The following is a 15118-nucleotide window of genomic DNA, read 5'->3' on the forward strand; positions in this document are numbered from 1 at the left end:
AACGACAGGTTTAGATCAGGCTGTCTTCAGATTCAGATTATTTTAGGCTTGAATTATCTCAGGATAGCGGATAATGAATGTATCGAGATTCATTGGATAAAGTAACTTAAGATATCAGCTCTAATAGCAAGTAGAAACTATTATTCCAATTCTTCATCTTAATACATAAATCAATACATAAAGCTAATGAATGGGTAAAAAATAGGAGGGACTTTATTGAGAAAATCCCCAACCAGAGCAAAATCTACTCTCCGACATGATCCCGTCATGGTAAAAATCTGATACACTACTTTGCTGCAGCTAACTCATAATTCAACTTCAACAACATGGACTTTCGGCCCTTCCTCGGGCAATTTTTCCAAGCTGATCTTTACCAATCCCGACAACGAATCATAGTCGAACTGAACTTCACTGGACCCAACGCTGCACTGTCTTGGCTTGGCTGATGAATAAGCACCAAAGTTGCCACAACCTTTTATTTCCATGCAAACTTTTCCCACCAGTTCATTGCTAGAATTCTCCGCCCTCACACGAAGACCACTGCTTTCACCTCCATATTCAATATCAAGCTCAGATAGTTTGGCACCATCTTTAACTTCATACTTTAAATCCACAATGGCACCACCAGAGTTGTACATGTTGATGAGTCCCAAGGGTGCAAAACTGAATCCAGGAGCCAAATGCTTGATAGGTGTTATTGTGAAGATTTCATGCTCAAGGACCTTGAGGGACACTGGCATGGCAGCATTGTATGGAAGGGTGATAAGTTCACCAGTCTGGTGACAGTAAACTGCAGAGTCACCGGCCCATTCAGGGTCCAATGAGGCCTCTGAAATGAGATGGACATCATGACCTTTTACGTGGCCTGATAAGGAGTCTGTCTTGGTTTGGTGGAAAGTATTCTTCCTTGCCGCGCTGTTCCATGCTGCACCTTGGCAGTTGTAAACAACTAGAACTCCGGTGTACTTATTCATGTTCCATATCTTCAACAAGCTGCAATCAAATAAAAAGAGAAATAAGGAAATGCCAACAATTCAATCAACAGCTCAACCAACCTTCAGAATCAGATCCTTTAATTTGTAGCCTTAGACCATTTTAACTGCCAAAGCTAGTAGATGTTTCATATCAATAGAAACCAACATCAAAGTTCTTAAATACAAATTGTTCTAATAAACAAGCAGACGGCAGCTTATGTTACATTTAGATGGTTAATTTTCAAAGACTTGTATCTCTATCAAATTCCATTCCAACTGAACAGAGATTAAAAGAGCTGATCTTACCTAACGCCATCACGAGCTGGATCTGTAAACAAGCAGTCGCGTGTGGGGCGTCCAGGCAAACGAGCACGAAGAATGGACCCATCAGGCAACACCAGTTTCTTCAGAAGCTCAAAGTTGTGTCTCCCAGGCGCATCACTGTTACAAACAAAAGCTCAAATATTTAGCCACTGAAAAACCAAATAAATTTTTACTCCTGAAAAGAAATAAAGCAAAAAAAAGGGGCCGGCTGGGCGAGCCCTCCTTAGTCCTTACCTGACATAGACGGGGCCACCGCTAATAGCTCGGGCTGAGGCATGGTACTCAGCAGCCGGATGAAGTGAGTGGAACATATCCCAATCGGGTTGCATAAATTCCCCAAGGAAAACACTATTGTAGGCCACCGCTGCAATATGGATGGTGTGCGAGACCGGGTCGCGCGGGTAGAAATCATCTGATGCTCTCACCACCGCCGTCTGTTTCGAACTGTTTCAACAAAATTCTAACATCACTATAAAACCCCCAAAAAAGAAAATGCAAGATTCTATTAAAATTAAATGAAATGACTGAACCAAAGGGCGGGGTGATTACCAGTAGAGTGCATCAGTGTTATGGCTCATGCAAGCGATGATCCCATTGTCAGGAAAATTCCTCCCCACCGATGCGTCAAGGGCCTGATGATATTGCCTCGTCAACTCCACCCTTCCACCGAGTTCAGCTCCAAGAGTTTCTAAAATGCACTGCACGTCCACCTTAACTCCATCTATGCCCGCATCCGCCAGATAACTGTGCAATTCGTTGTAAAATTTGTACACATTTTTCGGGTTCACTAAACCCAACCCTTGAACAGCTATCGCATCGGTTTTCCAACCCGGTTCATTATCCACCACTCCCTTAGAAACCATTGGGTACCGGATTCTAGACCCGTATCCTTCCATTTCCTCAACTCCAGGGCGGACTCCACCCCAGTACCCCGTAATTGCATGCCAAACGTACACATACTTTAACCCGTGTTTTTCTTTCGCAATGTTGACGATGTTTTTGATCCCCACAGTTGGATCATCCTTCTTCTGGAATTTCTCGTTTTCTTTTATCCCCGTCAAGCGAAGCAATGGCTGTTGTTTCGTTTCAGCCTGATCGGCCGATGAGGACGCTTTGTCTTCTTCGCGGGCGTCGCCGCCGACAGATTGCCATCCGTCGTCGATGATCACGAACTTCGGTGGGGTCCCGCCGGCAGCTAAAGACTCGATCCCAGCTTCGACCCCTTCTTGAGTAACGTCCTGGTAAAAAGCGTCCCAGGTGCACCACCCGAAATAGTCAACAATCCCAGGTAATTTTTTCTCGTGACGTTGCCGGAACGTTTTGAGATGTAATTTGACGGCCCTGATTGCTTCGGTGATTGTAGTGAAAGGGTCGGTGCCTGCGTGGATATAAACGGAATGCGTAAACGACGACGCTTTGGTGTCGGCGTCGCCGCTCTCTAAACACAGCTCGAGCTGGTCGTTTTGGTTGCCTTGTAGGACGGCTCGAAAGGGGCCTTCAATCAAAGGGAGGAATACGGTATAAACAATCTGATTTTCTTCGGTTGAGTCCAGGTGGGACCCATCTTTGGTTTCCACCAAAAGGAATTGAGTCTCGAGAGGAACGTCTTTGCCTTGATCTCCCATTTTCTGGGCCATCCACCATAACTTGAACCTAAAGCAGGACATGAACCGGACATCGCGTAAAGTCCCGATGGGCACCACATGCCTGCTGTTCTCTTCATCAAAAACCGCACCAAGGAAAACCCCCTCCACCGAACCGGCTGCCGTACCGGAAGTTGCGATCACATTTTCGGGAACTCCGGTCAGGATTGTCCGCTCCTTTACCACTAATTTCCTCTCGGAGATCCTAACCGCCGGTTTTATCGTCATTCCTTCTACTCCTTCTTTCTTCAAAGGTGGCTTTAAATCACCTCTCTGAGAACTCCAACAACAACAAAAGAGCCATTTTCAGAAACTGTAAAATCAAAACATCAAACACTTACAAAGGGAAGAAAAATTCAGAAATGCAAGCTCATAAAATTACCTTAAAAGATAATACCGATAGCGCTGGATTGATAGAAACTCCGGAAACCCCAACGCCTGAAATACCAGAACTTACACGTTTCTGAAAATTTTGCTTGCTTCTAAAGAAGAGTGAAATTCGACGTTGATTAGATTTTGAATGAAGATAAATGGAAGGAAGACTCCTATTTATAGCTAAGAATCGGGAACAGTAACAAGTATTTGACACCATTTTGTTTCCCTTCTCAATCAGTGCCCTTTTTTATATACATAAAAAGTTTCTTCTTCGATTCTATTAGTCCCCAGTTTCTTGTTTGGCTTAATAATGTTCCTTTCGCAAAACCAATCAAACGGCGAGAAATTCCTTTTCTCCAGTTAAGCCGTTAAAAGTAGGGTTGATTAGATTGCCACGTTAGATCTTCGTGGTATCGATCCGAATTCTCTGTTTATTTAAACCCTCACCTTCAAATTCAAGATACTTTTTTCGACTTTTCGTCTTGTTTAGGATAAATATATTTTTTTAATGCGGGATTATTAGTGTCCACGTACGCACTATTTCATGTTTCTCACGCGCCTCAAATGTAAACCAAACGCGTAGCTTCTCGTTTTCAAATTGTCACGTGTCAACCTCATCAACGGCTGTCCTCTTTTAGAAATTTCTTTCTTTATAAATTTTTACAAGCAAGGGACAATTTTTTAATATTTGTCCTTTGACTAAAATTTCACCCCAAAATAAAATATCTTTGCTTTGGCGTCCAGTAAAATATCTCTTAATCATTCATTTATATTTTAAAATATATAATTCACTTTAAAATAAAAATAAAAAATAAACAATCATCGGCAATGAAGGGCAAGCTCCATCAACATAACAAAAGTTCTAATCTCAACATCAAATAGAACATTACGGCACTTTGACAACCAACTTTTTCACAACTCAAGCACTACATATCTAGAATGATTGTAAGCAACTATCACGATAAGAAAATTAGACCCGGATAGTCCTAAGTGGTGGAAAAATTGGTAAAAAAAATCGAGCATTCACCAAACTGGATAGGACAATAACAAAAGCATTCCTAAAATCATTTGCAAAAGTAAGACTGAAAAACATGCTACAAAGACAAACAAAAACTTCTAAAGTGAATACCTATTAAACAATGGAAAGCAAACAAAAAAAATGCAAAACTTAAGAAAACATGGGTCCAAACTTACTCATAAAATCATTTATTATTTTAAAATACTCTCAAAACAGAAACAAATTAAGAAGCCGATGAAGGGTCACCCACTTTTTAAGAGAAACTGTTGGTGGCTGGTGGAGTTCAGCAACGACAGGCATTATCATCTATTCATTACAACCAGTGAAGACAATAAAAATACATATATGATAGATCTACAAATTGAACAGAGAGATCACACATGGGATGACTGATGAGAAAAAAGAAAAAGAGGGTTGGTATGATGAAGAAAAAGACGGGCGAGCAAAACAAAGGAGAAAAAAATTAACTGGTAGAAAAAAAAAAGAAAATTTTTAAGCTTTCTAACTTACTATTTTAAGACCATTAATTAAATTATATTGGATTTTGTCACATCATGGTTTAGGTAAAAATGTTTATGATCCAATTTATAAAAAAATTAATATAAAAACCAAGTATAACTTTAGCTAAAATGGTAAAGTAGAGGACTAAAGCCTATTAAAGGTATTTATACTACTGTATAAAGTTCATTTTAGTTACTCTATTAAAAATTTGTCCAAATTAGTCATTTTACATAAAATATATATTCAAATCATAACATTGTTAAATATGTTGTTAAGATGCTAATAATTTGGACTAAATATATCATACCCAATTGATTTACCCATGATTCAACGCATAAAAAACTCGATCCATGTATCTTTAAACTATCATGTGTTTGAAAAAACATTAAGCTGAGAAGAGTATGACAAGATGTGATATACTTGGATTGCAGTAATCAAGGTAGAGTGCATGGTTTGAGCTGAGATTGTAGACACTTCTTTCGTGGGACAATGACAAGTAGGAAATTGATGAACTTTTCGAAGGTGTTGTTCATGGGATTGGCATGGGAGAGTCACGATAGTTGGGGTTGTTTATTTTTTTAGCCCCACGATAGTTTAAAGATTCATGGATTTCTTTTTTGGGTATGGTTGAGCTTTTATGGGTTAGGTAAGGTCATGGGTAAATTAATTGAGTATAATATATTTTGTTCTAAGTATTAGCAACTTAACAACAAATTTTAACGATGTCATAATTTGAATAAACTTTTAATGTATAAGAATTAATTTGGAGAAATTTTTAGTAGAGAGACTACAATGAACTTTACATAGTAGTATAACAATTTTAACTGTCAGTCTAGTCAGTTACATTTATATCTCTATATTTTAGAAACCAGCCACTTCGATGCTCAAAATAAAATATTTCCCCATTTGGACTTGATATACGACATATTAGTTTTTCAATCTATTTGTTCATTTTCGATTAGACTAAAAACACGTTTAGATTATATACTAATACAAGTTACCTTTCTGTATTATGATTCGACCAAATAATACTGCTTAGGATTAGTTAAATACTAGATAACCAGTAAGCCAATATTTGCTTCCATGTTATTTTGTGTGCAAAAATCTTTGAGGACAATATACAAAGAATATTAATGTAAACAATGAATATTTTATTAAACCAATTTGTTCGAAAAATACAAATATACAAAACGAATATACTACACTCAAGGCGTTAGATCCAATAATGTGATCTCTTAATTGAGATAAAATAATTATTTCAATATGTTAATTAATACTACTTTGGAGATAGTAAATTGAAAAGTAATTAATTTACATCACTAAAAATATTACAAAAATATAAAATTTAACATCACTAAACCATCTACAACAATCAAAATATGTGATTCGAAGGAGTCGTACATCAAAATATGAACAGTTAGGACGGTCTTCATCAACGGCTAAACTGTGTACATCAATTAAGCGAAATGTGTTGATCTCATCCCCTTGTGTTGTTGTACTCAATGGTGTTACATAATTATCATTATTGAGAAAGGCACCATAAAGATTTTCATGTCATTATAACTATGCACTCGAACAAATGATGCTAAAACTTCGAAGTTAGCCGTCTAGGGCATGCTGCTCGTCCCATTATTGGCGCTAGGTTTGAAGAACGACTCTATCATCTCAAATCTCGACATGCCATAATTAAATTCAGATTGCTGAGTGGCATATGACGAGAGCGATTAGTACCACATATTTTGATTCGGGAACAATTTGCCCGAAGAAATTGTTCCTGGGATTTTCAATTCGTACCAACTACTTTGTTCGACGACATTTTGTGCCACTACAATGGATCTCGACATTTCCGATTGACAATTGCTAGTTGGTGACGATTGAACTTATGTTGGATGTTGTTTAGGTTCCATGAATGACATTGATCACAATTGATATTTGTTTACATTTAATAATGATGTAGACTAGTTCGGATAAAAATGTTAAAATTTCAGTCCAATTCAATCATATTAAAATATTTTATTTTATTTTATTTTTTATATAAACAATATAATACAACAAAAACACTAAAAATATTAAAATAAATGTTTTCCAACAAATTAAAAATTGTTTTGAATATCTTATTACGTGGATGTCCATCATGATCAAGATAAAGTTTTGATGTACTTTAAATTCTAATAGTTATTAGAATTAGATCTCTACTTCTTTTATACTTCTTATCCCTATAAATATAGATTTTAATGAAGCATTATAATCATCCATTTGATTAATAAAGTACATTCTCTATTGCTTTCACATTTTCTTTGTTCTTTATTCTCTCCATCTCTCTTTATTTTATAACACGTTATCAACACGATTCTCAATTTTTTTTCTAAACCCACCTCGTTCTTATTTTTCATTTGATAACCCAATTTTTTTTTTTTTGAAACCCATACATCAATTGCTTTCTATCCTTTTCTAATCCCCCGTTGAATTACTTTCATATTATTTTTCTAACCTAGCATTCAAATTAGTTGCTTGGCTACCCAAAACTTGACAAAAAAAGAGGGGTTCAAACTTGTGCAGCGATTTGCTTAAAGTTCTCGGGAGGAATCGAATTTAATTTCTCTATCGACTTAAGGTAATCCTAAATTTTATATCACAAATTATTTTATGTTTTTTTCTTTTTTTTCTTAAATACTTTATTATAATTACATTTGACAAATAATATGATTACTATTATTTTACTAATATTTTTTTTAGTTTCTTTTAGTGATTATAATGTCAAATCTTGCCAAACTTGAATTTACCGCCCTAGACATCTCAGACAAAATTTATTTGTCATGGGTGTTAGATGCTGATATTCACCTAGATGATAAAGGTCTAGGGAATACTATAGTAGAAAATAAAGAAGCATCTAACCAAGACAAGGCAAAAGCAATGATTTTCATCCGTCATCATCTACATGAAGGATTAAATGTGGAATATCTCACTGTGAAAGACCCTCTTGAGTTATGGAAAATTTTGAAAGAAAGATTTGACCATCAGAAAATAGTGATCCTTCTTAAAGCTCGTTATAATTGGATGCACTTACAGTTGCAAGATTTTAAGACTGTAAGTGAATACAATTCAAAACTTTTCAAAATTAGTTCTCAACATGAAGTATAAAATAAGTAGAGATCTAAAGGCCGCCCTAAAATGAATGTTGCAGTACACAATAAATATGGAAATAAAAAATATAAAGGTCGCGATCGTGGTCGTGGTCGTGGTCGTGATCGAGGACGTACTAGTAACCGTTATCATGGTGTTCATAATAATGGTATTTCTAACCACCAGAAAAAAAATATCAATGAAGGACAAGAAAGAGGTGGTCAAAATAATCCTTCAAAGGTTATTGAAAATTTATGTTACTGATGTGGTATGAGGGGGCATTGGGCACGTACCTGTCGTACGCTTGAACATTTAGTGAAACTTTATCAAGCATCTATTAAAGGGAAGAAAATTAATATTGAGACAAATTTTATATTCAAAAATGATGAAATAGAGGCAAAAAATGAGGGCGATGTAATTCATGGCCTTAATGATATAACTCACACTGATGTGACAGGTTTCTTTGAGAATCATTAGAAGAGTTGGTGTTATTTTAGCATTTTATATTGTTTTTAAATATGTTTCGTTTTCTTGCATAAGGAATAAGTTGGTGTTATTATGTTATTTTAAATATGTTCATTTTCTTGATTAAAAAAAGTTTATTTATTTACTTATTTTGCAAGTTATACATATTCAATAAATATTTGCAACGCTTCTAATGTTATATTTTTTTTTGAAGAATATGAATGATCAACAAAATTTTGTTGGATCCAAAATCAATGGAGACATATGTCTTGCTGATAGTGCTACAACACATACGATACTCAAAGAGAAAAAATAATTTTCTCATTTAACAATAAGTGATGCTCATATTAATATAATCTCGGGTAGTTCAAAACTTATTGAAAACCCCGGAAGACAATTTTATTATTACCTAAAGGTACAAAATTTGTCATTGATGATGCTTTATTTTCCACTAAGTCTCAAACAAATTTATTGAGTTTTAAATATATTCGTATTAATGGGTATCATATTGAGACTATGAATGAGAAAAATATTGAATATCTATATATTACAAATGTTGAATGTGGAAAGAAATGTGTTTTGAAAAGACTACCTACTTTTTCATCTGGTTTATATTATACACATATTAGTGCAACTGAGGCACACATTACTACAAACCAGAAATTTGTAGAACCACATACTTTTACTATTTGGCATGACTGGTTAGGTTATCCCAGATCTATTATGATGCGAAAAATAATTGAGAATTCAATTGAGCACCCATTAAAGAACCAAAAGATTCTTGAATTCAAAGATTTCTCTTGTGATGCTTGTTTTCAAGGTAAACTGATTATTAGACCGTCACCAGGTAAAGTTCGGATTGAATCTCCTGTATTTCTGGAATGTATTCAATGCGATATATGTGGGCCTATTTATCCACCATGTGGACCATTTAGATATTTTATGGTATTGATAGATGCATCTAGTAGATGGTCACATGTATGTTTAGTATCGACTTGCAATCTGCCATTTGCGAGACTACTTGCTCAAATTTTCGATTAAGAGCACAATTTCCAGATTATGCAATAAAAACTATTCATCTTGACAATGCTGGTGAGTTTACATCTCAAGCTTTTAATGATTATTGCATGTCAATTGGGATAAAAGTTGAACATCCTGTAGCTCATGTTCACACATAAAACGGTTTAGCTGAATTGTTTATCAAACGCCTCTAGCTAATAGCTAGGTCATTACTTATGAAAACAAAGCTCCCTATTACAGCTTGGGGATATGCTATTTTGCATGCAGCAACAGTTATGCTCATCATGCCAACAAGTTATAATAAATACTCTCTATTACAATTGGTTTTTGGTCAAGAGCCAAATATTTCCCATCTTAGAATTTTTGGATGTGCAGTATATGTTCCAATTGCTCCACCACAACGAACAAAAATGGGTCCTTAGAGGAGGTTGGGAATATATGTTGGTTATGAATCTCCTTCTATAATTGAGTATATTGAACCATTAACTGGAGATTTATTTACTGCACGATTTATTGATTGTCACTTTAATGAAATAATATTCCCAACATTAGGGGGAGAGAAAATACAACTGATAAAAGAAATTACATGGAATGGATCATCATTATCTTAATTAGATCCTCGTACAAGTCAATGTGAACAAGAAGTTCAAAGGATCATACATTTGTAAAACATCGCCAATCAACTGCTAGATTCATTTACTGGCCTAAAAAGAATTACAAAATCTCACATACCAGCTGAAAATACTCCAATACGAATTGATATCCCAATAGGGAAAATAGTTAGTGTAAAAGAAAGTAATCCATGCTTGAAGCGTGGAAGACCGGTTGGTTCCAAAGATAAAAATCCTCGTAAAATGAAATAAGCAAATACTCAAGGTGATTATATTATGGAGACAAGTTCCCAAGAAGAGGCCAAAGATATAACTAATTATAATCATAAAACCCCAGAAGGGATTCAGGTACCTGAAAATGATGATAATGAAGAGATCTCGATTAGTTATGTTATTTCGGGGAAAAGATGGAACAAAAAAAATATAGTTGTCGACAACAATTTTGCATATAATGTTGCTATTGAAGTAGAAAAAGAAAATGATGATCCTGAGCCTAGATCTATTGATAAATGTAGAAATAGAAAAGATTGACCAAAATGGAAAGATGAAATTCAAGAAGAATTGAATTAACTTTCTAAATGTGAGGTTTTTAGACCTGTAGTCCAAACACCTAAAGGTGTAAAGTCAGTAGGATATAAATGGGTGTGCAAAAACGAAATGAGAAAAAATGAAGTCGTAAGATATAAAGCACAACTTGTAGCACAAGGATTTTCGCAAAGGCCCGACATTGATTGTGAAGAGACATATTCTCTTGTGGTGGATGCAATTACGTTTAGATATCTTATTAGTCTGGTAGTACGTGAAAAACTTGACATGCATCTAATGGATGTTGTTACAGCCTATTTGTATGGCACACTTGATAGTGAAATTTATATGAAAATCCCTGAATGATTTAAAATCCCTGAAGGATATAGAGTTTCTTGGGAAAATTGTTCGATCAGATTAAAGAAAAGTTTATATGAATTAAAACAATCTGGACGTATGTGGTACAATCGTCTTAGTGAATACTTATTACAAGAAGGTTACAAAAACGATCCAATTTCTCCATGTGTCTTTATAAAAAGGTTTGGATCAAATTTTGTGATAATTGTTGTTTATGTTGATGATCTAAATATTATTGGAACTCTTGAAGAGCTCCAAAATACAGTAAATTGTTTAAAGAAATAATTTGATATGAAAGATCTTGGAAAAATAAAGTTTTGTCTTGGCTTACAAATCAAGCATTTAAAAGATGGAATTCATGTTCATCAATCAACTTATACGGAAAAGATATTAAAGAAATTTTACATGGATAAAGCACACCCATTAAGTACTCTGATGATTGTATGATCGTTAGATGTGAATAAAGATCAATTTCGTCCTTGCGAGGATGGTGAAGAGTTTCTTGGTCCTGAAGTACCATATTTGATACGGCCGTGGCTAAGAGGTCAACTAAGGATGCCAACGAGCCCTTGATGCTTCCAACGGGTCCTATAACTCGTGCTCGAGCTAAAAGATTTAAGGAAGGAATTTCGGCATTCATCAATGGAATTTGGTGCAATATCGTGGTTGGACAACTTGAGATCAATGAACCGAGCAAACCATGCAATATACTTCAAGTTCAACTAGCTTAAATTTAGCTCGAGGAGCTCACTTTTAGTTTGTTGATTTGTTGGAATAAATAAATTTAGTTGTTGATTAGTTAAATAATTAATTAGTTTAAGGTTAATTAAAAATCGGACATATTAAATATTGATGTGTTTTATTTTTAATGCATGTTCTTAATATGTCCAAGTTTATTACATGAATTAATGGTGTCCTAAGTCCAGCCAAATTAATGATTAAATAATTAAGTTGTCCAATTCTTGAACATGTTTTTAATTTGTCCTAAATTGTGAATTTAATGCATGGATTTTAGTGTTAATTGCTACCATATTAATGTGTCTAAATTGCATTTAATTTGTTAAATGAATTTGCTGCAGTACACTAATTTGGACGTCCTAGGTGCATGAAAAACTTAAAGAAGATGTCTTGACTTTTGAAGACTCCAAAGTGACCATTCACTAAAGTTTGCCAATTTTTCAAGATGACTATTCGGCAATTGTGTTGCTTGATTTCTTTTCCCAAGCTGACTTTTCAGCTAGTTAAATTCCTTTCACATGTTGAAGCTATTCGGTTCTAAGTGTTCACATATTAGGGACTCTTCAAGACCAAATGTTCACACATGGAGGCTGTTCGTTTCAAGGTTTTCACATTACAAAAGGCTGATCAATAGCTCCTTAATTGCTGGTCACTTTTCAGTAATAGTTGCATTATAAATGAGCTCATTAAGCATGTTAAATGAATCAAGCTGCTGCCATGCACATCTCCAAGTTTCCAAGTCCAATGTTTACTCTAGAAGCTGCCCATTCAACCTCCCATTCGGCTGAATCTTATTCACTAATTAAATAGATTCATTTACTTAGTTTTTAAGAATTTAGGTGGCTATTCGGCTAGCCTAGTCATTTGCCTATAAATTGTGTTGATTTTATTTTGTAAAAAAACTTTTGAACATTATCGAATTGCTGTCAAATTGCTGAGAGAACTCTTCTCTTAAATTTCGTCCAAAAACTTCGTTGACTGATCTAATTAGTTAGTGGCGTCAACCCGTTTTTGTTCAACCGAACTCATCACGATATCGTGTGGCATTCACTCTAAAATATACCAAGGTTCCTATCTATTATAGATAGTAGGTCGAGGTTTTCCAATCCATCTCCTATCAACTTAAGAACCTATAAGTTTTGGATCAATCTTCAAACGAAGTATTGGTTCACTCTTGTTCTCAAGTTATCATTCTAAATTCAAACACCGAGTTTCCTTTTCTTTCATAGCCGAACCTCATACAAATAATTAGCCTTCTTTCATAAACCTATCCTTTGACACCCATAAACCCTATTTAGCCCATATCCGACTTCAATTCAAACTCTAACGATTCTTCTTTGTTTTAAAGATTGGGCAACTATACGACTCCGAATAATCAACGAGGCCGGGGCGTATCAATATTTAAGTGCCATAGGGGCATTGATGTATCTTGCAAACAACACGAGATCTGATATAGCTTTCGCTATAAACTTGTTAGCAAGATTCAGTTTATTCCCCAACACGTAGACATTGGAATAGAATTAAAAATGTATTTAAATATCTCAGAGGGACTATTGATATGGGGTTATTTTATTCAAATGATTCAAAATCCCTATTAGTCGGCTATGTTGATGCTGGATACTTATCATATCTATATAAAGGTCGATTTCAAACAAGATATTTATTTACATGTGGGGATACTACCATATCATGGTGTTCAACAAAGCAAACATTAGCTGCTACTTCTTCAAATCATGCAAAAATAATTACAATGCATGAGGCAAGTCGGGAGTGTGTGTGGCTAAGGTTATTGACCCAACATATCCAGAAGGTAGGTAATTTGCCTTTATAGGAAAAGATGCCAACTATCTTATATGAAGATAATGCAGCATGTATAGCTCAATTGAGGGGTGGCTATATCAAAGGTGATAGAACGAAACATATTTCACCAAAATTATTCTTCACCCATGATCTTGAGAAAAGAAGTGATATAAATGTTCAACAAATTCGTTCTAGTGAGAATTTAGCAGATCTTTTTACTAAGGCATTGCTAATTTCAACACTTGAAATACTACTACACAAGATTGAAATGCGTCGACTCAAAGATGTAATGTAATGTTGCCGTCAGGGAGAATCTAAAAACAAGTTGTACTCTTTTCCTTTAATCAAGGTTTTGTCTCATTGGGTTTTCCTGCTAATGGTTTTTAACAAGGCAGCTTGTAATAGAAGATTGTGTACTCTTTTTCCTTCATTAGGTTTTTTATCCCACAGGGTTTTTCCTAATAAGATTTTAATGAGGCACATTATCTACTAATGGACATCCAAAGGGGAGTGTTATGAAAATCTTATTAAGTAAATGTCCATCATGATCAAGATAAAGTTTTGATTGATATACTTTAAGCTCTAATAGTTATTAGAATTAGATCTCTACTTCTTTTATACTCCTTATGCCCATAAATAAATATTTTAATGAAGCATTGTAATCATTCATTTGATTAATAAAGTACATTCTCTATTGCTTTCATATTTTATTTGTTATTTATTCTTTCCATCTTTCTTTATTTTATAACAAAAATAAATTCTAAAAAAAATCTTTATATTGTAGCAAAATTAACAATAAAATAAGAGTTATACACTATCCAAATAATAACAATAAAATAGTAGCAATATAATAATGAAATGACAGCAAAACAATGGGAAAATAGTAGTAAAATAGTGAAAAACAACCCTTTTTTGCAAAGTTGGGCTTAGCCTGGGCCCAAAGAACCTTACCCGAGACAAAACGGACCTTTTTTTTGTCCAAATCCATTTTTTAGACCTATATTTTTACTCGAATCATCCTACTTTTCAATCAGATTTTTGAGTAAAGCATATAAATACTAATAATATTAAAAATATTTAAATATTCCCAATATTGATTTTTTTTTCTACAATCTATCTTCTTTATCTTCGATTAACTTTCGATGGGAAATACGTACTGGGGAACTGCGTCAAGTTCTAGTGGATGGCAATCTACATCCAATTGGGGACGTTATCAAATGCCCAGAAGAAGGGATGACGTACTACCTACGACGTCAACCGGTGAGGGGACGTCGTACGCTGTAGATGATTGTGGGTTAGAAGATGACTCCGATGTGGATCCACCTCGAGAGTCCGGGTCGGATGGTGCAGAAGTGAGATTATTTTCTGAACCGAAGCCTATTCCAACGGAAGGTGAAGATGCTGAAAGGAGTTCAGATGATGAAGAAAATCCACGATTCAGAGCATACTCACTTCCAGCCCACATGCATAATGTCGATCTGTCAGCAGATGATGCGTTAGAGTTTCTAAATCTACCACACCAGTTGCACGATCGTACAAGTTCGGGGGTAGATTTCGGTGAACTTGAAGTTGGTAATCAATTTACCAACAAGGATAGTTTTATTGGTACTTTGAAACAGCATAGCATCAAAAACGGCGTTAATT

The 15118-nt window shown here is 35.0% G+C and overlaps 1 protein-coding gene across 3 annotated transcripts; it reads right to left on the minus strand.

The window, feature by feature from the left end:
* Positions 1–121: 121 nt before the first annotated feature.
* LOC105791026 (probable galactinol--sucrose galactosyltransferase 6) lies at positions 122–3640 on the minus strand. 3 transcript variants are annotated; one of them, XM_012618884.2, is made up of 5 exons: positions 3324–3640; positions 1848–3214; positions 1533–1742; positions 1281–1415; positions 122–993 (listed from the first exon to the last, which is right to left on the minus strand). In XM_012618884.2, exons 1-5 carry the CDS (start codon positions 3531–3533, stop codon positions 306–308), a joined length of 2610 nt encoding a protein of 869 aa, XP_012474338.1. In that variant the 5' UTR covers positions 3534–3640; the 3' UTR covers positions 122–305. The 3 variants fall into 3 exon arrangements, with proteins under 3 accessions (XP_012474338.1, XP_012474339.1, XP_052490471.1); XM_012618885.2 differs by having other exon boundaries at positions 1848–3221; positions 3324–3472; XM_052634511.1 differs by having other exon boundaries at positions 1848–3254; positions 3324–3467.
* Between the last annotated feature and the right edge of the window lie 11478 nt (positions 3641–15118).

This window comes from Gossypium raimondii, chromosome 8, assembly GCF_025698545.1.
Source record: "Gossypium raimondii isolate GPD5lz chromosome 8, ASM2569854v1, whole genome shotgun sequence".
NCBI classification, from domain to species: domain Eukaryota; kingdom Viridiplantae; phylum Streptophyta; class Magnoliopsida; order Malvales; family Malvaceae; genus Gossypium; species Gossypium raimondii.

What these genes read in the sequence shown, in the direction of transcription:
- LOC105791026 (XM_012618884.2), bottom strand. Translation starts at nt 3,533, where the DNA reads ATGGTGTCAAATACTTGTTACTGTTCCCGATTCTTAGCTATAAATAGG. An exon ending in AACACTGATGCACTCTACTG is followed by an intron (nt 1,743 to 1,847) that starts GTAATCACCCCG and finishes TTGTTGAAACAG; the next exon opens with TTCGAAACAGACGGCGGTGG. An exon ending in GGTGGCCCCGTCTATGTCAG is followed by an intron (nt 1,416 to 1,532) that starts GTAAGGACTAAG and finishes TGTTTGTAACAG; the next exon opens with TGATGCGCCTGGGAGACACA.